Raw genomic sequence first — 26,364 nt, 5'->3', positions numbered from 1 at the left:
AGTTATCCTTCCTGGAACTTACATGAAAAGTACACTTCAAATTAGGGATGCACCGATACCAGTATAAAGGTATCGGGTCCGATACTGTGCTCATGTACTTGTACTCGCAAAATGGCTCCGATACAATGACACCGATACTACTTTACAACAGCGTGACGTTAACATCTCGTCCCCGTCTTTCGGGTCCTCACGTTCCACCTCCCCGACGGTGCGGGCGAGACGGGCCGGTGGTGCGCCCGACCCCGCCGATCCGGGATCCCACCTCAGCCGGCGCGCGCCGGCCCTGACTTTCATTACGCCACGGGGTTTTGCTTGCGCCCTCTGACTTGCGCGTGCGTAGACTCCTTGGTCCGTGTTTCAAGACGGGTCGTGAGCCGTGGCACGACGCGTTGGGACGCACTGAGGACAGTTCGTCCCGGTCGACAGTCGCACCGGGAGCAGGGGGCCCCGTCACGGTGCGGCGAGGTCCGGGTTGTGAGCGCTGTAAAGCTGTGGCCGCGAGCCACCTTCGCCCCGGGCCTTTCCAACCCGACCTAGAGCCGGTAACGGCGCACCGTCTTTTCAAAGATCAGAATCATGAAGAAGTTTAAAAAACAGTCATTCTTAGCATTTTTATTATTACTTTTTTCACTTTGGATGCATTTTAGGAGAAATCTCGATGAAAAGAATGGTATCAGCTCAAACAATATAATAAGTAGTATAACCCAGTATTTAGGTTTGTGACTCCGTCTGAATGTGTTGTGCAACAAAAACTCTCAGCACTTTCCCAAACTCTGAAACTTTGCCATTTATCCGGGGTTATTTTCATTCTGCCGTTTGGGAGCATCCATATGCAAATAGAGCTGAAGGGAATGATATATCTGGCCACGCTAACACCTCGCCCACACATTTAATATGTCTACAGACACGCAGCTCCCGTACGCACACACATATGGCAGGCTTATATACACACACAAACCCACTCATGCACGTACACTCACCTACACAGATTAATACACATGCATAAGCAGGAGCCGAGGCAGCGATGGATGAATTATTGGGAGTTTGGTTCTGACCTGCAGCTACATACGGCCCCATCGTTCTAATGTGTTTGAATGTGTGTGTATGAATGTGTGTGTGTGTGTGTGTGTGAGACCTGTGTTAAACATTGTCTAAAACAAAAGGCATTAGTCCAGCAGACCAAACTAATGTGATTTTCTATTAATGTGATGCCCTGGGTGCGTGTGTGTGTGTGTGTGTTTGATCCTCCGTGTTAGGTGTTGAATGGACTGCACTCACACCTTCAATTTGTGTCAGCTCATTAATTTACAACCACAAAGTCAGGTGGGTCTATTCATTACTTCATTTTCAACACACACACACACACACACACACACACACACACACACACATTTCCAATACCATTCAAACCTCTCTCTCTCTCATACCCACGCTAAACTGACAATCCCACACACATTCCCACACACGCACTGAGTTTTTATGACTGTAGTCTTCTGAATATCTGGCAACTCTGTCAATGATTAAATGACTGCTGTTAAATACATGTGTGTGTGTGTGTGTGTGTGTGAGAGAGAGAGAGAGAGAGAGAGAGTGCGAGACGTGGATGAGTACTAAATCATTTGAGAGTAAAAGAGTGATTGTGTGTGCAATAAATCTGCTTAGGTGTGTGTGTGTGTGTGTGTGTGTGTGTGCGTGTGTGTGTGTGTGTACACTGATAGTACAGTAAATCTCTGCTGCCTCTGTATGACTTAATGCATATTGCTAAATCTATAAATGTAACCAATTAAGCGTGCGGCCGTAAATCTGCGCCACAAACTCATGCAAATTAAGTCTTTAAATCTTCGGATGTGACTTAACTCAACACAAATTACACTCGACACATTTTACAGAGTGCTAAAACATGTGTACATTGACTTACAGCGGTAGCCACGGTAACAATCCGCATCCAGCATCAAACATCTGACTTCTGACTGCACACTTCGGCATTGGGGGTGTAGCCACACCAGGGTTTATACACTAGTAGTAATGCTACTAGCGGTTTCTGTTTCTGTAAAAAAAATATAAAATATATCTGTATTCAGATGTATACAGGAAGTAGGGATAGGAAGATATATGATTTTATAAATAGAAGATAAAAAAAAAAAAAAAAAAATTGATCGTGGTGAATTTCCATTATTGAGATAATCGTGAATATCGTCACGAGGGACTTGAAAAAGCTGTTTAGCTCGATATCATGAAAGAGAAGTGAAAAATAGAGCTTGATTTTTAAAAATACAGGAATTATCATGTAAGAAAGAACAGACTCACACAATGTTGCTTTCATGTATTCTGTATTTGTGCACGGGGAACATATGATTTATGATTAAGATTGTTGTGGTATTAATCACATGAGTGTCCATAGTTAACAGTGATTATTCTCAAATTAATCACACATCTTTTATCTGTTCAAAATGTTAAAGGGAGACTTGTCCAGATGAAAATAAAGTGTGTGTGTGACCGTGGCCGTGCTGCTTGCACTTTTGAGACGGTCCCTAACTTCAGCTTCTCATTTTTCATTTACTGTCAGCTACTGTCACATAACGTAGAGACCTCCATATAAAACAACACCTGTGCAACATCTGTCAACCTTCACCCCAAATGTCAATGTCTGAATATTGAACTTAAACTGTCCCCGTGCTTTTAGCCTGTAGCCGGTTTATTTTAGCACATCTGCATCATGAAGAGCCCTGCAGCTTTGGCTGCTAGCAGTTCCTGTTAGTGATGTGTCGGTCGCAAATGAGCCAGCTCTTTTAAGTGAACGATGAGAGACGGCTCCCGTCCCAGAGCCTATTTTTTTTTTTTTTTTTTTTAATAATTCAAGGCAGAATGATAGAACGATCTTCTCTGTGCCACAGGCACTCCATGCACCGACTGTGACTGAATGTTGTGTTAATGACGTCCGTGCGACCGATCAGGTGATGACAGACAAGGATCATACCATCAAGCAGGGAGGGCGGGGGGGCGCGGCGCACTGACGATCTACAGGTACAGAGCAGGAGGAAGAGGAGGAGAGAAAGAGAGAGAGAGAGAGGAGTGCAGTGCGCGAATAGCAGACAAGATGAGTGACAGTCGGAAACGAAGCAGCATGTCAAATTATGGTATTCTGGAAATTAAAAAGTTTAGTATAATTATATTGAATCATTTACGTGATATATGTGCACACATACTAATCATAGGTCAAAACAGCGCTAAATTTGGCTGAATTATAAAAGGCAGAAGTGGTAAAACGAAGAGCCGTTTGGGAGCCAAAAGAGCCGGCTCTTCTTGGTCAGCCGAGCCAAATGATCTGGCTCACTAAAAAGAGACGGAATTCCCATCACTAGTTCCTGTTCACATCGTACAGACAATCAACTGGATTACTTTTGTGACTTAAGAAAAAGTGTGAATCTGATGATTATTATAAGTTATATGGAGCACATTTTTTTATACTGTATGATTCCAAAACAGATTTATCCTCTGAGATCCTGACCCCCGTGTGAGTCAGCAGTGTGTGTGATGTTTCTGGGTTTTGGTTTGACTGAGAGTCAGATCTGGAGCCAGGGGGAAACATTTGGATGATTTTATTCAGACCGCATTATCTGTTCATATCCAAATCATGTATTTGCAGCCCTAATACAAACACAGGTTATTGCCAGTATTGCATAGTAAACAACCCAGAGGAGCACAGTCAGGATGGGAGTCTGAGGAGGTCTTTTTGGGCAGATGACAGATCCAGAGACTTTATTGCTGCAGGCTAGAGGCTGTAATTCAGAGGGAAGGCCTTGTGGAGAGTGCCTGAAGGCTTCAGTTAAAACACAGCACATCTATCTGGGCCTCATGAGAGGGGAAAAGAAGTCAGAGGACCAAAGGACAGAGAGGAGAGATAAAAAGAGAAAGAGCCGAGAGGGGGAGGGGGAGGATGGGCAGGGGGAGGAGGGAAGTCCATTTGGGAAAGCTCCTTGTCATTTTCTGTCCTGACCTCTACGTCTCACCAGCTCCTACTTGTCGTCCATCTACAACTTGTTTTCTGTTCGTTCCGGTTGACCGGGTCTCCCCCCGCCCCCCGACTTCACAGCACTTCCTCTCTTCTTTTCTCTGTCTTCATTCGGTCTCGACCTCCTCTTCTTCCTTTATTTCTCTGAATCTCTGTTGTCACGTCTCTCCCACGGTTCCTTCAGTTGTTGCTCCTCTCTAGGGATGGGTATTTAATTGATACTACTACTCTTGTCGATCTTTATCCATACTCTTATTGGTTCTTTTTTGTTACTAAATAATTACTTCTTAATATACAGTATTATTGAAAAAGAATAAATTCAGAACAGGATTAGAATTTATTTATGTTTTAAACTAGGGCTGTCAAAGTTAACGCAATAATAACACCTTAACACTAATTAGTTTTAACCCCACTAATTTCTTTAATGAAATAAAGCAACTCGCGGGCTCAGTTTTAAAGCTAGAGTGAAGATACTGGCATCATATGAAACTTGAAAAACCTAAAGAATCCATCGGTACCAACCATGTCATACTAGCATGTCTCAAAGGAAACTAAATTTTGGTGAGGAAAAACTGTCATGTCCATTTTCAAAGGGGTGCCTTGACCTTTGACCTCCAGATCAGTGAATGTAAATGGGTTCTATGGGTACCCACGAGTCTCCCCTTTACAGACATGCCCACTTTATGATAATCACATGCAGTTTGGGGCAAGTCATAGTCAAGTCAGCACACTGACACACTGACAGCTGTTGTTGTCTGTTGGGCTGCAGTTTGCCATGTTATGATTGGAGCATATTGTTTTATGCTAAATGCAGTACCTGTGAGGGTTTCTGGACAATATCTGTCATTGTTTTGTGTTGTTAATTGATTTCTAATAATAAATATATACATACATTTGCATAAAGCAGCATATTTGTCCACTCCCATGTTGATAAGAGTATTGGATACTTTACAAATCTCCCTTTGAGGTACATTTTGAACAGATACAAAAAATGTGTGATTCATTTGCGATTAATCGTGATTAACTACGGACAATGATTGCGATTAAATATTTGAATCAATTGACAGCCCTAGTTTAAACATAATGTTTCTAGAGCAGCAACAGTAATGTTTACAAATCACTATATAAATGTATTAATATATCACTGGAAACTAATCTAGATTGACAATAAAATGAAAAATATTCCTGAGTGAAGTTAAGATAAAATGAAGAACACAGACATCAGTCAGTATCGGTCCTTCCTCCTCGCTCTGCTGATGCAGGTACCGCTGGTAGAGGGAGGAAGGGCTGCTTCGTCTCAGCCAGCAGATAAGTTTACAAGAATGTTAAAATACGTGGCAAACTAAGTTAACAGAAGACATACAGATAATTGTAACAATGAGCTATTAGCTGAGTTAACGCGCCGTGCTTGTGTAAACATAGCGGCGGTGGATGAGAGACTGCTGGACAGGGCAGACTGAAATATGGCTTTTCTCCATGTTTCCATCATGTTTATGCTTGTTGAACAGGTGTTTTGTAATGTATTGGCTTTTTACTTGCAAAGGTTTTATTGCACTTACTTCCAGTAACGAACGTAGTTGTCGTAGTTATCATCACTTCACCTGGTTTACTTCACTGTCTCCAGCGTCACGTGGAGACGCGTGCTGCAGCGTGATAATAAATTACACCGAAACGTTAAACAGTACAGATAAAAGAACCGATAATGTTGGAGCTTATCAATACTCCGGTCTTTAATAATTTAGCACCGGTGCCTGTTTAATACCGAGTTTTATTTATGCCACTTCCTCGGTTTATGCCTTTGACATATATAAAGTATAGCATTTTTTTGATGTATCTCTTTTAATCTATTGCGCTGCTGCTCTCTCCAACACACACATGTACACACTCTCAAATTTATATTCAATGTTTTATTGCCTTCAAGGTAAAAAACAATATTTCCAAAGAAACAAGATAAAACAATCTCCCTGTCACTCACCCTCTCTCTTTCTATGTGTCTCATATTCTCTCCATCACTCTTCCTCCCTGTAAAGTATGTTTTCTATATGAAGAATAGTTTTTTGATTATGTTTTGCTTCCTAACCTATTTGAGTTTCTACCCTTGCTCTCTGTTTCCATCGATGTTTCTCCCCCCTGCAGTTTAAAGCACAGTTGTATCTGGAGTCTGTGTAATGGCCTACATACTGTATATCTATCAGCACATACTCAATATGTTTCTGCCTCTCTTTCTCTCCTCACAGTGGACGGATGCATCGACTGGTCAGTGGATCTGAAGGAATACCACGTTCTGGCCGATGAACCCGTTAGGGTGAAATGTGCCTTGTTCTACAGCTACATCCGAACCAACTACACCATGGCCACCAACGCCAAGCTGCGCCTCATCTGGTACAAGAACAAAGGAGATGCTGAGGTAAGATGACTTCATAATAGCTGAGGAGGTAGGTGGGTATGGAAGTCCAACAGTGACAATGATAAAGTGAAAAGAACCAATCAAATTAAAATCAAACGTTTCTTACTCTATGTTGTTCTTATATATATATTTTTTATATTTAAATATTAGGATTTGCAAACTATTATAATCTAATTATAAAGTAAGGAATCTCTGTCCGTCTGTCCCTCTGTGTGGTGTTCACATATCTCTTTACACTTGGCGGGTGTATAGCTGGGGAAACGGGGACTTGCAGTGTCCAATTTGGTGCAATTCGAAGACGCGACACATTCAATTAGGGCTGCACGATTATGGCTAAAATGATGATCAGGATTATTTTGATCAATAATGAGATCGCGATTATTTATCACTATAATTCATTGATATTAGGGCAAAATATTTTTATTGCACACTCACATTTAAATAAACAGAGCACTGCTTTCACTTCCATGTTGTGCTACATTCCTACTAATTAGATTAATTAGATACCAGTATCGGGTCCGATACTGTGCTCATGTACTCGTACTCGCAAAACCGCTCCGATACAACGGCACCGATACCACCGGGATCCCACCTCAGCCGCCGCGCCGACCCTCACTTTCATTGCGCCACAGGGTTTTGCTTGCACCCTCTGACTTGCGGATGCGTTAGACTCCTTGGTTGCAGCTGGGACGCACTGAGGACAGTCCGCCGCGGTGACACTTTGGCACGGCCCCGGGAAGCACGTTTGCCCCGAGCCTTTCCAAGCTGACCATAGACCCAAATGTAAGTACTTGTACTTATACTCGGTCTGAAAAAAGTGGTATCAGTTCATCCCTACTACTAATGTACAAATCTTTGCATCAAAATGAGACATAAAATAAGCTTCTTCTTCACCTGAATTCTGTGCATTCAGACAGGCAAAACAAGCTGAAGTGTATCGATTCATCTACTACATCCATGTATCGATTTATATTCCTATGATCCAACTACACCGATAGGTACTCGGCAAGTTGTCCTTCACGGGAGACACATATCGATGTAAAATCCATTTGAAACGCAAAAATCAATTGTATGGATACTAAAGATTTGCACCTTGTATTTATGGACGACAAACGTTATTATCAAAGTGTTTTTTAGCACTTTAACTAGTAAAGACATGTTAAAAGTTACTACGGTTCACTCTCCAGACATGCGGCAGCTTTCAAGCTTCGCCCTCTGAAGCGCGAGCACGCATCCATGGCGCAAATGCGGACGAACGGAGCACTGGACTCCTCCTCTCTCACCCAGTAGCGGCGTGCAGAGGAGCCGGTCGGCAGAGTTTCAGGCGCTATCAATCAACTTGACGAGGGCGGCTTCAACCACAGGTGCTTTCCCCGTGCGCTGTAGTTTTTTCATTCAGAGAAAATGACTTTCCTTTCCCCGTCATGATATCTACGTACACACGCAGCATCAGCCTCACGTATCCAGCCGGAGCAGACGGTCCGCGAGGCGAATTATCAAGACGGGAGTAAAGTAAAAAATAAAACAGAAACTAACTAACGCTAGTTTAACATAGTTTTAACATGTTTTTCCAGATGTTTTCATGTATGAAAAGAGCCCAAATGAACACTGTAGGTGGATTATTTGATTACTATAAGAAGATTATTTAAACAGCGTTTGTAGAGGAATGATTCTGTCCCAAGCTGTTGATCACTATCAGCTGTTTGATCACTATCAGCTGTTGATCACTATCAGCTGTTGATCAATATCAGCTGTTTGATCACTATCAGCTGTTTGATCACTATCAGCGGTTGATCACTATCAGCTGTTTGATCACCATCAGCTGTTTGATCACTATCAGCGGTTGATCTCTGTATTATTGCTCTACCGTTTATATTGAAAATGAGGACAGAAGCAGCAGGTTAAACAACGGTTCATTTTATGTAGTGTTAAATATTGCACTGCCTTGTATCTTGAGAACTGAATCGGCAGGTCCTGCAGTTGCACTTTTTATTATTTTCTAATAAAAGCTGTATGTATTTGCCATTAATGCCTTGTTTACTTTTTTACATCCATAATTAATTTATCCCTGATTCCCTTACAAGAAAAACTTTGAGGAATCCTGACCTACTCCGTCCAGTATCACATATTTATTTCACAGTCACACTGACTGAATTTTTCTGCAAAAAAAGTTACTGTATAGATTTCAAATCATCGTATCGCATCGTATCGCTCTAGAATCGTCCTTGAATCGTATCGGAACCATGGAAATCGCATCGTATCGTTGTAAAAACGTATTTGTTACATCCCTACAAAACAAGTAATATAGAGTGTATTACTATTCCACTCTGGACTGCAGCCGTAACATTCAGGAAAGTTCCTCACAGGCTGCCACTTTAGGGTGCACATGCAGCGACATGATCCACAAAAGTGAAGCCAAAACATCTGGATTGCCCCCTGCTGGTGACTGGCTTTTAGTTTAGGAAGCGGTTGGTTTGATATGTAAGGAGTTTTGTATGAGGGGAGCATTTTAAACGTCATTATCGCAATCCAACATGTTCATTTAATAGTGGGAAGCCAAAATAGTCCTCATGATTAATATTAGGGATGTGCACTCCAAGCAAAAATACTAATTGAAAATCACTTGGAAATTAGTAGATTACTATTCAAAAATCGCCGCATATCATAGAAGTAGAATAAGTAGGCCTATTCAAAACTTTTTTTCTGAAGTAAAACTATTAACTTATAGTAAAACTATTAATATTGCACAGTCAAAGTCCTGCATTCAAATGTTCACTTCAAATGAAGAGTGAAAGAGAGGTACGATCAGCAGAATGTAAATCAACGTCTGTTCAAGGTGAAGCTTTCAATTCTAATATGATACTGGATAGTTTAATGAATAATAATGCATCATATTTTAATTGTAATATTGTGTGAGTCAAATCTGAATCTGCAACGTAACCAGTAACATTTCTCCGTCAGGTAAATGTAGCACTACAATGTTTTTCTCTGAAGTAGAAGTACACAGTATGCCTATACATTTGAGGTGCATATTTTGAAGCACTTTAGGGGCCTTTTGGAAGTTATTTCGCAGTACAATGAGTTGGAATTGTAACTAGTTTAATTGTAAATAGTTTTCATATCTATTTAAATTCATAATACATCTATAGCTATTTGAGGCCCTGGGAGAGTTGCCTACCTTGCTTTGAACGGTAAGGTCTGCCACAGGCCAAGCATTCGGCCCTGAACAGGCATGTCTTGAACGGGCTCTGTACTAGTTTATAAAAAACAACACAAAAAACATAACTGTGCCATATTTAAAGAAACTGAATAGCCCCGATTAAGCATTATCATGCATAGCCATCTAAGAGGACCAGGAAATGTCAGTCACCCAGGGATTCAGAAAATGTTTTTACTGGAAGAATATTCAAAATATGAACTCACTGGATGGTAGGCGATCTTCCTGTCAGGCGGACATTACAAAAAACATGTTTCATCACGTTTCTTCAACATGGTCTCTTCCATTAAAGTCAATACAAAATGTGAAATCAAAAATGGCATGGGACTTCCTGTTCTCTCACAGACTGGAGTGTTGCTCAGCAGCAGTGTGGTCGGTGCTGCCACTAGTGGTCACAGGCTATATTGCAGAAATATTACTCTTCACTTTATTTGGAAACGGGGCAAGAAGAAGAAAGTAAAATGAAAATGTTTTACCTATATTGAAAAATGGAGATTCAGGCTACGAGGTTGCATTTGAATTACATCATGATTTTAGCGCGTATCAGATAAAATGTCAGTCTGCCTTTTCATTTGAAGAATGTCAGGATTTTCCCCGGCTTGTTTTATTGGATCTGTCAGGGTCAACTATCACAACCAGTGAGCTGAATATGCTGCACCATAAGATTGGCTGGATATTTAGCAAAAACACCCCTAACAGGGGACATCCCGCCATTTACCAGTGCAGTGACCCAAATCCATGCTACATACTAATTACAATTACAATTACAAATACTAATAAAGTGACAAAATAAAGTATCCTCAAAGCAGTCAGTATGCATACTAAAAACCTAAATACTAAAAAAAAAGCTTATTGAGTGTGAAATTGGGATGCACACCAAGAATCTCTTTACTTTGTTTGGGCTTGCTTGTGTTTGAGTAATAGCCAATACACAGAAACTAGAGGGACTGATAAATCATACTGTGGTCTCGTGCTATAATAAAACACCGTTCCCCTTTCCCAGCAGTGTGGATTATATCTGAATGGAAAACAGGATTTAGCTGGATTACACTTAGACCTGATGATACATGTAATATACATCTCACCTAATCCTACGGGGAGCATTTTTACGTAACGCATCTTGGGTGCATTTACATTTAATGTTATGCCTTTCTGCTCTATACAATTCTAATTCATTATACATTTGCGAAATACCAGAGAGATGGGACTTCATGTCTCTCTACTTATAGGGACTGTTTGTAACATCTTACATTTATAAATCATTGCGGGTCGGTGTTCCATGCGCGCTTGCGTGTGGCTACGCTGTTCAGACTCAGACTCCAACACAAACTACAGTGAAGCACCAAAACCTCTTGGTTGTATCTAGTGAAGCCCGTCTGTTAAACAGTGTTGGCCGCGGTCGGAGGACGCGGGGGAGACCGTAGCTTTGGTCTCCAGGACCGGAGTCTCTGCTGTACTCTGCTCCTCTGCCTGCCTTCACTCACACACCGCACTCCTTCTCACTCTCTCGCCCCACTCTCACATGCATGCTGCACACTCCACACTGCAGAAGAGTTATTTTAGCTCTGAGAATATCTAGTGAATGTACAGTGGATGTTTGTGCAGAAATAACTGCTGCAGCTCCTCCAGACCAACAGAGGTTTCCCGTGTCTTGTGAAGTGACGGGGCTCCGCAGAGAGAAACGTTATCGTCTCCGAACAAAAAACTCCGGTGTCTCCCCTGTTCCCTCCGGCCGCGGTCGGGAGGCTGAGGCAGGAAAAGCCAACACTAGGATCAGCATTGATTCATGGAGAGACCTTCGTCTGGTCAGCTAACATTACTGCCAAGCAGCTGAAATATAGAGTGATATTGTGCTTTTAGCTGACGTGTGTCGCCTCACTGTTTTGAGCGATGCTCGTTCATGTCTATGTAGAGCGAGCACAAGCGCGAGCAACTGGACGCTGATTTTCGTTGACTTAACGGCCACAGGTGTCGCTGTTAACAAGCAATTACTGATTCTTACAAACAGTCCCTTTAAAACACTAATATCGTATATTATTATTATTAATATTGTTTCATTTATTATTTTATTATAGCTCTAACATTGTGTTTTGTGTTGTGTCCTTTAGGAGCCCATCATCTTCTCTGGTCACAGGCTGAGTAAAGAAGACGACTCCATCTGGTTCAGATCTGCTGAAATGGAAGACAATGGGTTCTACACCTGTGTACTAAGGTACCCAAGCACACAACGTCACACATATTTTCACTAGGGGTGTGTATCAGGGGTGGGGAAAAATAATCCCTATGTATGAAATAGATTTTTTAATGCCAGAATTGATATATTTGCTTCATTTGAGTCTATGCGGAGGGAAAAGGAAGTTACCGCTTTTATTGTTGTAGTCTGAGTAACGTGACGTCATATCTGCTTCAACTCCGTCAACCAAAACAAACCAGCCGGCTGCCACAAGCCGAAACAAAAAAGTGTAAAATGGTGGAGGATCTTTGTAGACCGACACGACCTGCACCCTCACGTGTTAAATCCAGCGTGGTAAACACTACACATCCAGTAAAGGATGGAAACACTTTGGGTTTCACACATTGCAGGAAAAGCAGAGCTAGACATCACGGCTAAAGCTGCATGCTAACTCTGTCACAGACAGGAAACGTTATAGTATCGCAGTAACGTGCGGTCAAGCCGTCCGTCGCTCTCATCTCCGTGGTCATATGGGCCGACGCTACAACTGTAGAGCACCCATATACTGACATTTATGTTAAATGCATTCAAACGGCCCCGATGGAGCTGACCATGGATGGATAAAGAGAACGGAGCTGACGGGAGAGCTAGAGACGGACTTGGCGAAGTATACACTTGTGACTACGACCGGTTTTCAAAAGAAGTTGTCTAAGGACCAGTGCGTAGGATCTGGTATATATACAGTATATATATATATATATATATATATCCACGTGGACCCTCAGGCATTTTCTACTTTTTCATTTCGGCCTGGTCAGCTGCGGTTTGATTTGGTTGACGGATACGGAACGGATGTGACATCATGTTACTCAGACTACAACAATAAAAGCGGTAGCTTCCTTCTACCTCCGCATAGACTCAAATGAAGCAAATATATCAATTACGAGATTAAAAAATGTAAAAAAAATCTTAAAAAATAAATAAAAATCGCAATACATGGATGAATACATTTTTTCCCCCTAATTTTGACCAATAACTTGACACTTTCATGAGTCAACCTTGAAGTGAAATGATTAAAAATGGGTTCGGGATACAACCTAGATTCTCCAAAGAAGCATAATTTAGGATCATTTGTGGTTCAACTGGATGCATTGTTGATAACACTTTGTGAACATCACATAAATGCTGCTCCTCTCCCCACATGGTCAAAGTACACTGAGTACACACTTTATTTTGAAGTTTTACTTCAAGCCACAGCACATTTGCTTCATGAGACCAAATAAACACTGCGAGGATTTTACCAGCATGCAAACAAAATATTTTTGGCCCGACTGACACGCAGCAGTGCTCTTGGAGTTGTCTAGGTGTTGTTGATTTCATCACATGGGAACAACCTTGGAATAGATTTCTGACTCTGAGTGTTCCGTCTGCACCCAGGCGGCCCATTTACATTGCGTTGGCAAATAGCAGCACTGTTTTTGGTGTTAGAATAAACAGAATGTGGGTTTGTGGGCTATTTGAAACTGCTCAGTAGGGATGCACCGATACCACTTTTTTTCATACCGAGTACAAGTACAAGTACTTACATTTGAGTATTTGCTGATACCGAGTCAGAGGGTTCAAGCAAAACCCTGTGGTGCAATGAAGGTGAGGGCCGGTGCGCGCCGTATGAGGTGGGATCCCGGCCCAGCAGAGTCGGGCGCACCACCGTAAAGTGGTATCGGTGCCGTTGTATCGGAGCCGTTTTGCGAGTACGAGTACATGACCACAGTATCGGACCCGATACCTGATACTGGCATCGCTATCGGTGCATCCCTACTGCTCAGTATCCATTTTGAGAAAAAAAAAAGCCCCCTGCCCTCATTAATCAATATTTCAAACCAAAGATGAATGGTATTTAAAAAATATTACTATTATCATCAACATTCATCGATACCCACCATGCATATTTCTATGTATTTGGATTCCTAGTCCGAGTCAGTCAGTAGCACATTAGGAGTTTATCTTCAAAAACTGTTTGGTCATGACTTCATTACATTTGCTGAGGTCTGTTCCAAATATCAAAACATTTCTCCTGTGTCTACATGGAGGTGTTGCAGGTGTGTGTGTGTGTGTGTGTGTGTGTGTACCTGCATATTTTCCCTGTTAGTTATGTGGAATCCTGCCAGTTTAGTAAATTGAATATTTACAATATGGCTGTTGGCACTACAGCGGAATTTGGCCTGAGTCCTATGTGGCCCTTTAGGGATATGTCTGTGTGTGTGTGTGTGTGTTTGTGTGTGTGAATTTGTTTGATACTACGGTGGTGGTAGGGTATCAACTGGTGTACCAGTTGGCTTTGTAGCCCAGAACAAGGCTTACGGTGTTGTTTACCTGCTAGCGGATGGTGTGTGTGTGCATGATGAACTGAACTAAAACGTGCCCTCTCGTAAATCTGTGAAAAGTAAATATTTTTCCTACAGTCAGCCAATATCCATAGGGACGAGTTCATATCCCTGCTTATTTTGAGTAACCCTGGTGGCTAATGGCTAATTTGTGTTTATTTTCAGTCAGAATTTAAGAACAGTTTAAGTTTATTTTGAAGGCTTAACGCTAGTAGCGTGACATAAACAGAATTTAATGTAGTTGTAGGCTATTTACTAACACGCAGGGCAGAAAGCACAGGACACAACCTCTTCTACATCCATGGTCTGTGGTCTATTGGACATCGATTTTGGAGGTCCCTGATATGAAAAAGTTTGATATTGATCTCAAAATTGCACTTTGGTGAATGTCTTTACTGGCGTCTAGTAGTCACTTTCAGTCCAAAATGGTGGAACCGTAACTCTGCTGGACGTTGATGTTGCAATGGAACGAACAATTGACTTTCACGTTCTTTGGTGCAAGTGAAAGTTAACTTTGGCTCAGGCTCACTTAAAGGTCCCATATCGTGCTGATTTTCAGGTTCTTACTTGTATTTTGTGTTTCTACTAGAACATGTTTACATGCTGTAATGTTAAAAAAACACTTTATTTTCCTCATGCTGTCTGCCTGAATATACCTGTATTTACCCTCTGTCTGAAACGCTCCGTTTTAGTGCATTTCAACGGTATTGCAACATAATTGCGTTGCTGGGCAACAGTTTGGGTCCATGTTTAATTCCTGTCAGCTGATGTCATTTACATACACTGCAAAAGGAAATAAACTGGGACACATTTAGAATGTTTACGTTTAAAACCGTGTAATGGTCTAAATATTGTAGATTTGTGACATCACAAATGAACAGAAATCCTAACGGCTTGTTTCAAACGCACAATGTCTGAATACGGGCTGTGTGTGTTTCTACGTCTATTGAGCATTTTGATAGTTTAACAGTATTTATAAAGCACTTAAACCTGCTTTATAATATAAAAGACATGAAAATCTCCCTTTTACAATATGGGACCTTTAATGTGGGCTGGCTTTTAAGGTGGACAAGCTATTCTTAATTTAGTGGCAACCCTTCGGTCAGTTTTCAAGATCACGGTTTTACATCCAAATGTAGCAGTTTAGATAATCCAGCCACAGCAATTACTTTGAGTATGTCATCATAACCGACAGGAATGACGACCAAAACTATGAAAGTTAGACCCAAATTGTAGATAAGCAGAATTATTCTTTAATCTGAGAGGGTAAACATGTTTGAAGTGATTTCCCATCATCTGCCTTTGAGCTCTAGAAGCTGTGACTTTAGTTGCACTAGAGGAAACAGCTCCCCTCTCTACTTGATCCTGTTTACCTCCCTCCTCTACATACCTTCACCACCTTCAGTCTTCACTGTCCCTTCAGCTCACCACCTGCCTCCACCTCCATCTTCTACACCTCTTTCTCCTCCATCTCCTGTTTTACTTCTTTGGCTTCTTGCTCCTGTTCCATCTTCCTCCCCTTCTCTCTCTCTCTCTCCCACTCCTTTTGTTTTTCCCTGTCTGAGCCCGATTCTCTTTACCTCCCCTCATCACCACCCCTCCCCCCCATCCCCTCATCCTCCCCCTCCTCTCTCTGCTCTCCTCCCACCTCCTTTTCCTGCCAGAGCTTGACACCTATCCTCCTTAATAAGCTCTCTCTCCCCCCTCTCTCTTTCTGTCTTCCCCTCGCTCTCTCAGCATGACAACCTAATTAGGGCTTGGTGTCTGTCATTGTCTCAGGGTCTCTTATTAACACACACACACACACACACACACACACACACACACACGCATAGAGGCATAGCACCTCCTATCCTAGTGGGGATCTACCAACTGGATCATATTATTACTAGAAGGTTGTATCTAGAATGTGTCACAGAGAAAGAGAGAATGCACTCTTAAATGTATTTATTGCCTTCGCTCTGATGTATATTACTGTTGCTATGATAAAGAAACCTTCTTATGTTGCCCTTTATATACGCCCACTGCTGGCGCCCTGAGATAAAAGCCACCTTTTCACATTTCCACCTGACTGACGTGAATTGAAGTTGTGTTTGTGCAGAAACACTGAAAGCATCAGATTAATCTCCGTCGCAGCCGTAACCTGCCTTAGATGGATCAAACGGGTGTAATCTTGTATAAAAATGTTACCATGCACGGTTAGATACTTCATTTATCTCCATATGCTGCCAAGGTTCAACAATTATTCTGAACTTTCCAGGAAATTTGCATGATGTTTCACCTTCACACCCGTGCTGCTTACACACTGTGCAAATCACTATATATGGTTTGCCTTGGTACCAGTCATCAAGGGTGAATTATAGGAGAAACAAGGTAAAGAGTAGACACAAGCGATATATTTTGGACGGTGCAACAACAGCACAGGAGGAGGCTGTTGAGTCTTAAAGCTTCAGTAGGCAACAATATTTTTTGGCATCATTGGGCAAAAAATTCCATAATACCCTTTCAGCATATTGTAATTCAAGTGTTCTGAGAGAAAACTAGACTTCTGCTCCTCCTCATGGCTCTGTTTTCAGACTTTAAGAAATCTAGCCTGTGATGGAAGACTTTGACCAATCACAGGTCATTTCAGAGAGAGAGCGTTCCTATTGGCTGTGCTCCAGCCATATGAGCAGAACTTGGTATTTCCTTCCTCAAGAGATCCTCAAACTGCCGGATAACAAACTTTCTCATTTTACAGCTGAACCGTGCACTACAAGATGATTCTGAAAACATTTGAGGAAAGAAATAGTTCTTACAGTAAAAGAATATTGATTCATATTTGATCAGCGCTGCCTAGTTTGACCGTTTGGTCGGAGTTGGCTAATGATTGACTCGTGGCTCTCATAGACCGCAGCTGGACAGAAGACACCAGATCAGCTCTGCCTGGTTATTTTCCTCCAGTCTGTGAAATCTTGCAGATGATATTAGGAGCACCTACTGTCAGGATATAGCGACCGTTTTATAAAAATAACTTTTTTTAATCATATTTATTCCATCCTTGCCTACTTCAGCTTTAAATCTGCCTCATTGTATCACTATTTCACTATATACGAGTCTTGAGGTGATTTCTACGTGAGGTGCTTGCAGGGGTTAGAAAAACAAACCAGAATGACGGATCATTTGAACGCATCATTATAATGTTATAATTTACCTTCACCCAATACTCATCTTTTAGTGATGGAACCTCTATACATTAGCTGCTCCGATGCTGCCGATGTGAACCGTATGGATCACGGATCAACTACGGTCTGTTGATTGTTTCAACAATTTTTCTGATCTCCAATAGGTCAACTGTATATGCAACGTTGTCCTCTCTGGCCTTCCCACCAAGCTGCTCAACAGACTTCAAATCATTCAGAACTCTGCCGCCCAGATCATCACCCGCACCAGATCCTCCGACCACATCACCCCCATTCTCATCCAACTACACTGGCTCCCTGTTTAATACCGGATTGATAATAAAAAACCTCCTGCTCACCTACAAAGCCCTCCACAACCTGGCCCCCACCTACCTCACTGACCTCCTTCAGGAGTACACCCCCTCCCGTTCCCTGCGCTCATCTTCAGCTGGTCTTCTGACCACCTCATGCCTCAGAACCGTGGGAGCTAGGGCATCCAGCTGCACTGCTGCCAGGCTCTGGAACTCCCTCCCTCCACCCATCCGGCAGTCTGACACTGTTACAACATTCAAATCCCACCTCAAAACTAGGGATGCACCGATACCACTTTTTTCAGACCAAGTACAAGTACTTACATTTGGGTACTCGCCGATACCGAGTACCGATATGAGTACTTCTCTGTGCCAAAAGACCCTCGTTAACAGCCAGCTGGAGGGTGTGAGCGACACACGGCAAGCTGGGGAGTCCCGCATACGAGGCGGTGCGCCGCAATCGGCTCGGAAAGGCTCGGGGCAAAGGTGCTTCCTGGGGCCGTGGACAAAGCGTCACCGGGCGGGACTGTCCTTAGTGCCCCCCAACCACGTGGTGACCCCAGGGCGGGGCTCGGCCCACGTAAAAGGCGCCAGGGGTCTGGGGCGATGTCTGCAACCCACCCGACCTATCTTGAAACACGGAGCAAGGAGTCTAACGCACGCGTGAGTCAGAGGGAGCAAGCAAAAACCCGATACTGGTATCGGTATCCGTGCATCCCTACTCAAAACCCACCTGTTCAAACTGGCCTATTCACTGTAGTGTTCATCAGTCCATCACATGTGACTGCATTAATGTCTCTTTGTCATGTCTTTTTGAGTTTAATTGTATCTTTGTAAGGTGTCCTTGGGTGTCTTGAAAGGCGCCACCAAATAAAATTTATTATTATTATTATTATAATTATTATTGTTATTATTATTATGATTAGCCTTGGTACAGTCATCAAGAGTGAATTAAAGGAGAAACAAGGGAAAGAGTAGATATATTTGGACAGTGGAACAACAGGAGGAGGCTGTTGAGTCTTAAATCTTCCTCATTGTATCACTATTTCACTATATACGAGTCTCCCAGTGATGTCTTTGTGAGGTGCTTGCAGGGGGTAGAAAAACAAACCAGGATGACTGATAGCTTCTGTGGATGGCAACAAGTTGTTTTTGTGCCATAAACTGCACAAATTGTAAAGTAATCCGTGGAAGCTCAGAGTGTATAATTAGCCATTAGCACAGTCCTGGATTTTAATAAGGTGCCGATAGAAAGTGGTGAGTAAGAGACGGTTGTTTAAAGTGAAGGCAGCTCGCACTGTTACGGAGTGTTTATGGATGTTTAATGAATATTGCAGCAGCGTGTCAAGCTCTGTGATCAATGCTTCGGCGATCAGTTTGATGTGCTTTTAGAGTTTCAGTGTGGAACTCAGTGACAGCTGATAGAGGAGCAGACTGATGGCTTTTGGATTGGGAATGCAGCACTTTGGTAATCTTTTTTTTATTAATCATAAATAGGCACGGCTGATAATACTTTATAATCGACAGTCTGTTATGAGTGAAGCTTTGGTTAGAGACACTGCAGTTGTTTAATGTGTGGTTATATGGAACATTTTTGGCATGTATCTAGTGTCTGGTTTATTTTAATGATAAACTGCAGCAGTTTCATACATGCTAACTTTACGTTTTTAATGCTATCATTTAGGGATGCTAATTTGCCAACACCGCATGACAGAAAGGCTGACATGAGATTTTAGGCAACCAAAATGTTGAAATTCACTTTGATGAACTAAAAACACACTGTGAAAGGGTTAAAGTTGTAAGACAAAAGCACGGGCAACTCCCAGACCGGACAACGCCGTGGTAGTGACCTGTCAATCACAATGTAGCCCCGCCCTGAAGCATCCCCTTCTTTATGGTCTATGTGATTCTAAATAGGACCATAATTTACTAAATGAACATCATGCTGTATGGGCTTGTCTTGTAGTCGGTGTTACCGGTGTTACACGGTGGTTGGGCACACACCGATAACATTACCTACCCACTGCCCCACCATCTTTTCGCTTTTTTTTACAGAAATAAAACCCATGTAGTTCATTTGGGCGTATAAGCGGCATGTTATTAATAGATGGTCGGAAGACGGACGCTACAAACTGAAAGTGAATGCATCTGCTCTGTAAGGAGTCAGCTCAGAGTAGCATGTGTCATATTTCACACAGACGAGACGAGAGAGAGTTGACAGATTTCAGATTTAAACCCAGTGCTACAAAGGATGTTAATGAGGCAATCACCGTGAGGAGGACGGAGCGGTCACAGTCGGTGTGCGCGGCGCAGCGTTGCCAGTTAGACGCCTGCGGCCCCGCAGCAAAAGCTGGACCGGAGAGGCAAGACTCACCGCCACTCGACGTTAAAGATTAAAATAAGCGCTACACATATAAAGCAGCCGCCACGCGCTCCTGACGTTCCCTGTGTGTTCCGGGCATAATGCTGTATTGAAGAAGACTTGAAACTAGAGATTGAGACCATAAACTCATGTTAACAATGTTTACTGAGGTAATAAATCAAGAGAGAGTAGGCACATTTTCTCATAGACTTCTATACAATCAGATTCTTTTAGCAACCAGAGGAGTCGCCCCCTGCTGGCTGTTAGATAGAATGCAAGTTTAAGGCACTTCAGCATTGACTTCACTTCTCAGACCGAGAGGTTGCCCACTGTTCTAGCTACTATTTCTCACTGGAATTTCATGTGTTGTGCTAGCTAGGCAGATCCAACAGTTGTATCGAAAAAAACGTTTTGGAAATTGGAAGATAAGTTCCACTTACAAATTTACCTCTAAACAGTAATTTCACTTACTTTTTTCTAAATAGTGATAAATGTCTGTATACAAGCCATCATGACATTGTGGCAATGAGTTCTGTGCCCCTCTGCTGTGTGCACATCCTGCCTTTATTGCTTTCTATACCCTGCTGTGCATTCACTTACCTGTTACACTGCTCATCCATCTATCATCTTCTGTAGCCCTCCCTCCCCTCACCAGTCTATCCATCCATCCATCTGCCCACGCCTTCTCTTTGTCAGTGGTGATAGATGATGAGATGTCTATAGCCGATCATCTTTAGTGAATTAACAAGCTCTAACACAGAGGATCAAGGGGGAAATGAATGAGTTTCTATGGATTTGTGTTTCCTCCATACCTTCTGTAGTTTTCCTTTAGTCTTCATCGATCACGTGGCCTCCACCACAGCAGCCATTTTGCGTCTTTCCTTAGTTTGATTTAAAAATGGTTGTTCTCAAGTTACATCATTTTAGGTGCTGTCTACCTCCATCTATTGCAAAGCTGCTATTACAGTAGTGTTTTACACCGCTCTTCACAGATCTCAACTCTGTACCATGATGTCACTTCCTTGGTGCTGTTTGTTGCTCTGTGCTTTGTCTGTTTAGCCACTGTGGCTGCTACTGGTCATGCTAACTACCCAGTTTTTCTTCTGTATATTACAAACAAACAAACTCAAATGTAATATGCATCACATCTCCAAGAGTGTGATGTCAGCTAGGGCCCAAAGTAGGGATGTTAATAATTAACCGTTTAACTGTTAACCGACATTAGGCATTTTAACCGATTAACGCTATCGGTTAAAACAGTTAAAAGAAAGAAAAAAGAAAATAAATGTTAATAATTAATTAAAAAGCTGAGAAAAACTCATCACCTGAAGGGGAAAAGCTGGTCCACCTTAAGAGGCGAAGCCGGCGTTACAGATACAGGAAGTCGGCTCCCGTCTATAGCTCGCTTGAGCGGAGGAGATGTAGCCTCGTAGCATTTATTCACCCGCAAATAAACTGTACACACACTGTCTGCTACACCTACGTTCACAGCTAGAACATCACCGACAACACAGTCGGTTGGAAACTCGCTAAAGTTACGCCCCGCTGACAGAGCGTATGTGTGTGACTACAGCGGGCACAGAGCCACCGGCAGCGCTAGCAGCTGCTAACGTAGCACAAACACACACACTGTTTGTAGGATAATCGCTTTCGTTAATCCGGACTGACAGAGTGTTGTTACGCCGGATAGACACACAGCTGTCAACCTGCTAAACTAAACTAAATGGTGGAGACTTTTACTGGGAAAGTGTCTGCCTGCTAAGTTAATGCTCCCGGACGGTGAACTGGAGACAGTGAACGCAGCATACGCTCCCATACGGGTGAACTGGGGGCTCAGTTGTCTGTTGTCCTCAGACACTGCAGCTGGTTCACCGCTGCATGCGAGGCACAAATCTTGTCGGTTAACGGTTAATAATCGGTTAACAAGGGTCGGTTATCGGTTAAGAAAACTTTTCAAAATGATCATCCCTAGCCCAAAGACACAGATGCATTTGAGAGAATGAGGTAGTCCAAAAAATTTTTTTTTGGTCTCTCAAATTTCTGTCAATATGTTCAGACACAGAGCCATCTCTGAACCCATCGGCTATCGGTCTGACATCGGATAAGCCTCTGGGGGCAAGGGGCTATATTTCTGGGGTTCCGGTGTAGCCAGCGGATATCCAGGCCAAGACTTCCTTTTCCTTGCGCTGCTCATTTTTTACAGCAGTGATTCTCTAAGTGGGGTCCGTGGCATTCTGCCAGGGGGTCTAATATAATTAACTATAAATTATAAACTTGTGTTGTATCATTACAAAAGTACATCTCTACAGATGGGGACCATTTGCAGAAATAAACCAAGCATATTGTGTGCATTACTCCCACCCACGTTAGCTTTGGGCCAATAGAAACTCTGATATGATTGTGACACATCACGTCATGAATCAGTCACTTCACTCAGGGCACAACCAACCGTTCCTGCTGCTGCTTAGCTTAGCTTAACTTGTTAGTCAGATAGCCATTTGGCGATCATGGAAGTGACGCTAAGACCAAACTAGCTAAAATGAGAAATTGAGCAACAGTGATGGGGGACTAAAATGCGTCATGTGTCTTCAGGTGCTAGCAAACGTAGCCAAAAAGATGGCCGAGCTAAAACGACATCTGATTACGAAGCAGCTAGAATATCAGGGCCAAACAAAGTGGTGTTAACAGGATTCAAACTGAAATGTGTTTCTGTTTATCACTATCAAACAGGTCTGAAGTATCTAGGCTGATTCATTTTAGAATAAAAATAGCTCCAGTGTCATCTAAGAGTAAAAATGGTAGTAAGCATTATGCTTAATTAGTGTTACGATTATGAGGGGGTCTTTGGAAAATGTTCTCCCCTTTAAGCGGTCCCTGGCCCCAAAAAGTTTGAGAACCCCTGTTTTACAGTCTGATTAGCAACTTGACATGCGAGACTGGAGTTGAAAGACGACGTGTACGACTGGATTGTTTCACAAGTAGCCAGTTTACAAGCTAAATCTAAGCCAATAAAAAGCTAAATCTTTGTCAGACGATAGCCGGTGATTTCCCAGATTGCATTTTGCCCGATGCGTTCCGCCTCTTTTGCTCTCCGCACAGACTGTTTACCTGCATTCAACCAAAGCCTGCTCAAACATGATTGGTCAATACTACTGAGACTACAAGTGGAAACCAGAACACTTCCTATGCCAAAATCTTGTCCCGTTGCCTGCAGACTGTACATGTGATTGTAGAATGTGTTTATAGAGATTAAGCACAGAGTAATTTAATCTTGTGATGAGTTCACACAGGAGTCGTTCCCAATATGAGACACAAAACAAATGCTATGAAGGGAAACTGAATATCAGAAGAACTACTTGTTGTCTGGTCTTGTTTTTAAGGTAAAACGTCAGCTGAATTCTTGAATATACATTGAAACTCTGTTGGCTCACGGCAACATGATTGTCATTCACACTCAGTATTGATCCTTTTCATGACCTCTACAAAGAGGCCCAGGCCTCTTTAATTCATGCAGTATGCCCTGGGTCTGCCCCGAGCTTTGTAGCTGCTGGCAAATGTTATGTCCTATTCTCTCTGAGGTCAGCGACAAGCTCCAGGAGCACTCAGACACCCTGCTTTCACTTCGTTGTGACCAAAAATATGAATTTGAATGAAGACAAATATAAGTTGCTGAGTGGATTCAACTGTTGTTGAGTGCTGTCCAAAAACATCAACAAATCTGATGCAATTTATATGTTTCTTCTTTCTAAAACTATGTAGCCTGGGTTTAGTCTGCTGAGAAACTGCCCACATCTTCAAATTTGGGTAGGGATGCACCGATACCACTTAAATTCAGACCGAGTACAAGTACAAGTACTTACATTTGGGTACTCGCCGATACCGAGTACCAATACGAGTACTTCTCTGAGCAAAAAGACCCTCGTTAACAGCCAGCTGGAGGGTGTGAGCGACACACGGCAGGCTGGGGAATCCCACATACGAGGCGGTGCGCCGCGACCGGCTCTAGGTCGGCTTGGAAAGGCTCGGGGCGAAGGTGGCTCGCGGCCGCAGCTTTGCAGCGCTCCCCGCCCGTACCTCGCCGCACCGTGGACAAAGGGCTCGCTGTGCCCTCTCTCCCCGCCGGGGACGGCTCCCTGCTCCCGGTGCGACTGTCCTCAGTGCGCCCCAACCGCGTCGTGCCGCCAGATTGGGGCTCGGCCCACGTAAAAGGCGACAGGGTTCTGAGGCGATGTTGGCAACCCACGTCTTGAAACACGGACCAAGGAGTGTAACGCACGCGCGAGTCGGAGGGTGCAAGCGTCTTTTCCTGGTTTTAAGGACTGCATTACAGTAAAGTGAGGTCATTTTCTGAACTTATCAGACTGTTGTAGCTGTTCTATTATTTGCCTTTACCCACTTAGTCTTTATATCCACATTACTGATGATTTATCAAAAATCTCATCAGCTAAATATTTTGCAATGATCGATAATCAATTAGTTGTCAACTATTAAATGAATCGCTAAACTATTTTGATAAAATATTAATTGTTTTGAGGATTTCAGTTTCTTAAATGTGAATATTTTCTGGTTTCTTTCCTCCTCTATGACAGTAAACTGAATATGTTTGAGTTGTGGACAAAACAAGACATTTGATGATGTCGTCTTGGGCTTTGGGAAACACAGATTGTCAGTTTTCAACATTTTCTGACATTTTGTAGACGAAACAACTGATCGATTGATGGAGAAAATAATCATCAGATTAATCAACAATGAAAATAATCATTAATTGCAGCCCCATAGTCAACCCTACAATATCGTTGAACATTTAGCAGCTGAAGAGCCAAATATTTCTCTCAGGAGTTGGCGGAGACCGAAAACAGGTGACCAGAAACATGACTCTAAATCAGGGGTTCTCAACCTTTTGCAACTGAAGGCCCACTTGTGATTGTCAAAACACAGGACCACCTTCCCAAATAAATGAGTAAAAAACCTAACATGTTTATACAACAAATAATAAACTGGGCTGTAGATATGTGTTATGCCACTGTCAGCTGTAATGACCGAAATACATATTCTGCATATTTCCTGACAACTGAGTCAAATGCTGGGTTATAATACTGGATATGTTGACATGAGGAGTGGCTTCCAAAGTTTCACTGAGGAGTGAAAACACGTCAAATCGTCCCTATTTCCTGTTGCAACGCAATTCCGTTGAAATGCACTTAAACGGAGCGTTTCAGACAGAGGGTAAATACAGGTATAATCAGGCAGACAGTATGAGGAAAATAAAGTTTTTTTTTTAACATTACAGCATGTCAACATGTTCTAGTAGAAACACAAAATACAAGTATGAACCTGAAATGAGCACGATGTGAGACCTTTAAATGATGTCTGCCTGTTCTCCTCAGTGTGCCGGCATGTGTTGTTTGTTGTGTTGTTTTAAACCACCACTGGGGGAAGCCAAAGTGGGGCATTTACAAATCCTTTCAAATGTTCCCAAATGAGATCCTTGTTGTTTTGGTCACATGCAGGTCTCGCATCTTTCCCGAGGGCTCTACTTTTAACAAATCATTAGTTTACAGGGATTTAGTACAGCTATCAAAATCTCACTGTCATTCCTGTGGTAATAATAATTCCGTGTAAGAGAAGTGCATGGAAGAGGACAGATAATGATAATAATGAGCAGGTTCCATTAGCAGATTCTCAATGATTCTGTCTTCTATAGAAAGCATGTGATGACTCCTGGTGAAACCGTTCTAGCTTGTTTATGGTTGTAGCTGTAAGAAAAATGTTTTTTCATCTTGTTTTATGGTTTTCTGTGGAACAAAATGCTGCAGGGCGTACTGCCGCCCCCCCATCCCCATCCTCTGATGGTTATTATCTTTCATTTCATATGGACTGCTGCGATCTGTCTTTTACCTGTTGATTTTCAAAACACCTGCAGATCCCCAGCGTCTACTGTGTGGGTGTGTGGGCTTGTATGAACTAGAAAGAGGGGGACAACCAGGGGACACTGTTGTAAAACCAAAGGTGAGCCAAGTATTAAACGTGGAGTAATGTTGACTCTCAGGAGACCATAACTGGAACATATAGCATTGTCTGAGACACGAGGTGCGCACTGGGAGAAGGAGAAAGAAATGAAAGCAGTTGGGGGGAAAGACAGAGAGAGAGAGAGACGAGGGTAAAGAGAGAGTCAAGGAGAAAGTAGTTAGATTGGAGGGATGGGGAGAATGGGTAAATAGACGGAGAGAAAAACGGAGGGAAGCTGAGAGAGAGAAAAGAGAGAGAGCGAGAGAGATGGAGGAATGAGTGGAGGAGAAAAGAAAAGCAAAAATCCATTTTCTCTGCAGGTATAAGG

General features: G+C 42.6%; 1 protein-coding gene across 5 annotated transcripts in view; it reads left to right on the top strand.

Annotated features, from left to right (window-relative positions):
- Window positions 1–26,364, top strand: part of il1rapl2 (interleukin 1 receptor accessory protein-like 2) — a 566,284-nt gene that overhangs the window by 321,783 nt on the left and 218,137 nt on the right. For all 5 annotated transcript variants that reach the window (XM_074647724.1, XM_074647727.1, XM_074647725.1 and 2 more), the window contains exons 3-4: window positions 6,250–6,419; window positions 11,745–11,848. In XM_074647724.1, the coding sequence (XP_074503825.1) occupies window positions 6,250–6,419; window positions 11,745–11,848 (274 nt within the window). The remainder of the gene's footprint in view (window positions 1–6,249; window positions 6,420–11,744; window positions 11,849–26,364) is intronic.

The sequence above is a fragment of the Sebastes fasciatus genome, chromosome 10, assembly GCF_043250625.1.
Source record: "Sebastes fasciatus isolate fSebFas1 chromosome 10, fSebFas1.pri, whole genome shotgun sequence".
Taxonomy (NCBI): domain Eukaryota; kingdom Metazoa; phylum Chordata; class Actinopteri; order Perciformes; family Sebastidae; genus Sebastes; species Sebastes fasciatus.
Note: the sequence above shows the minus strand (reverse complement) of the source record. Positions and strands in the feature narration are given on the sequence as shown.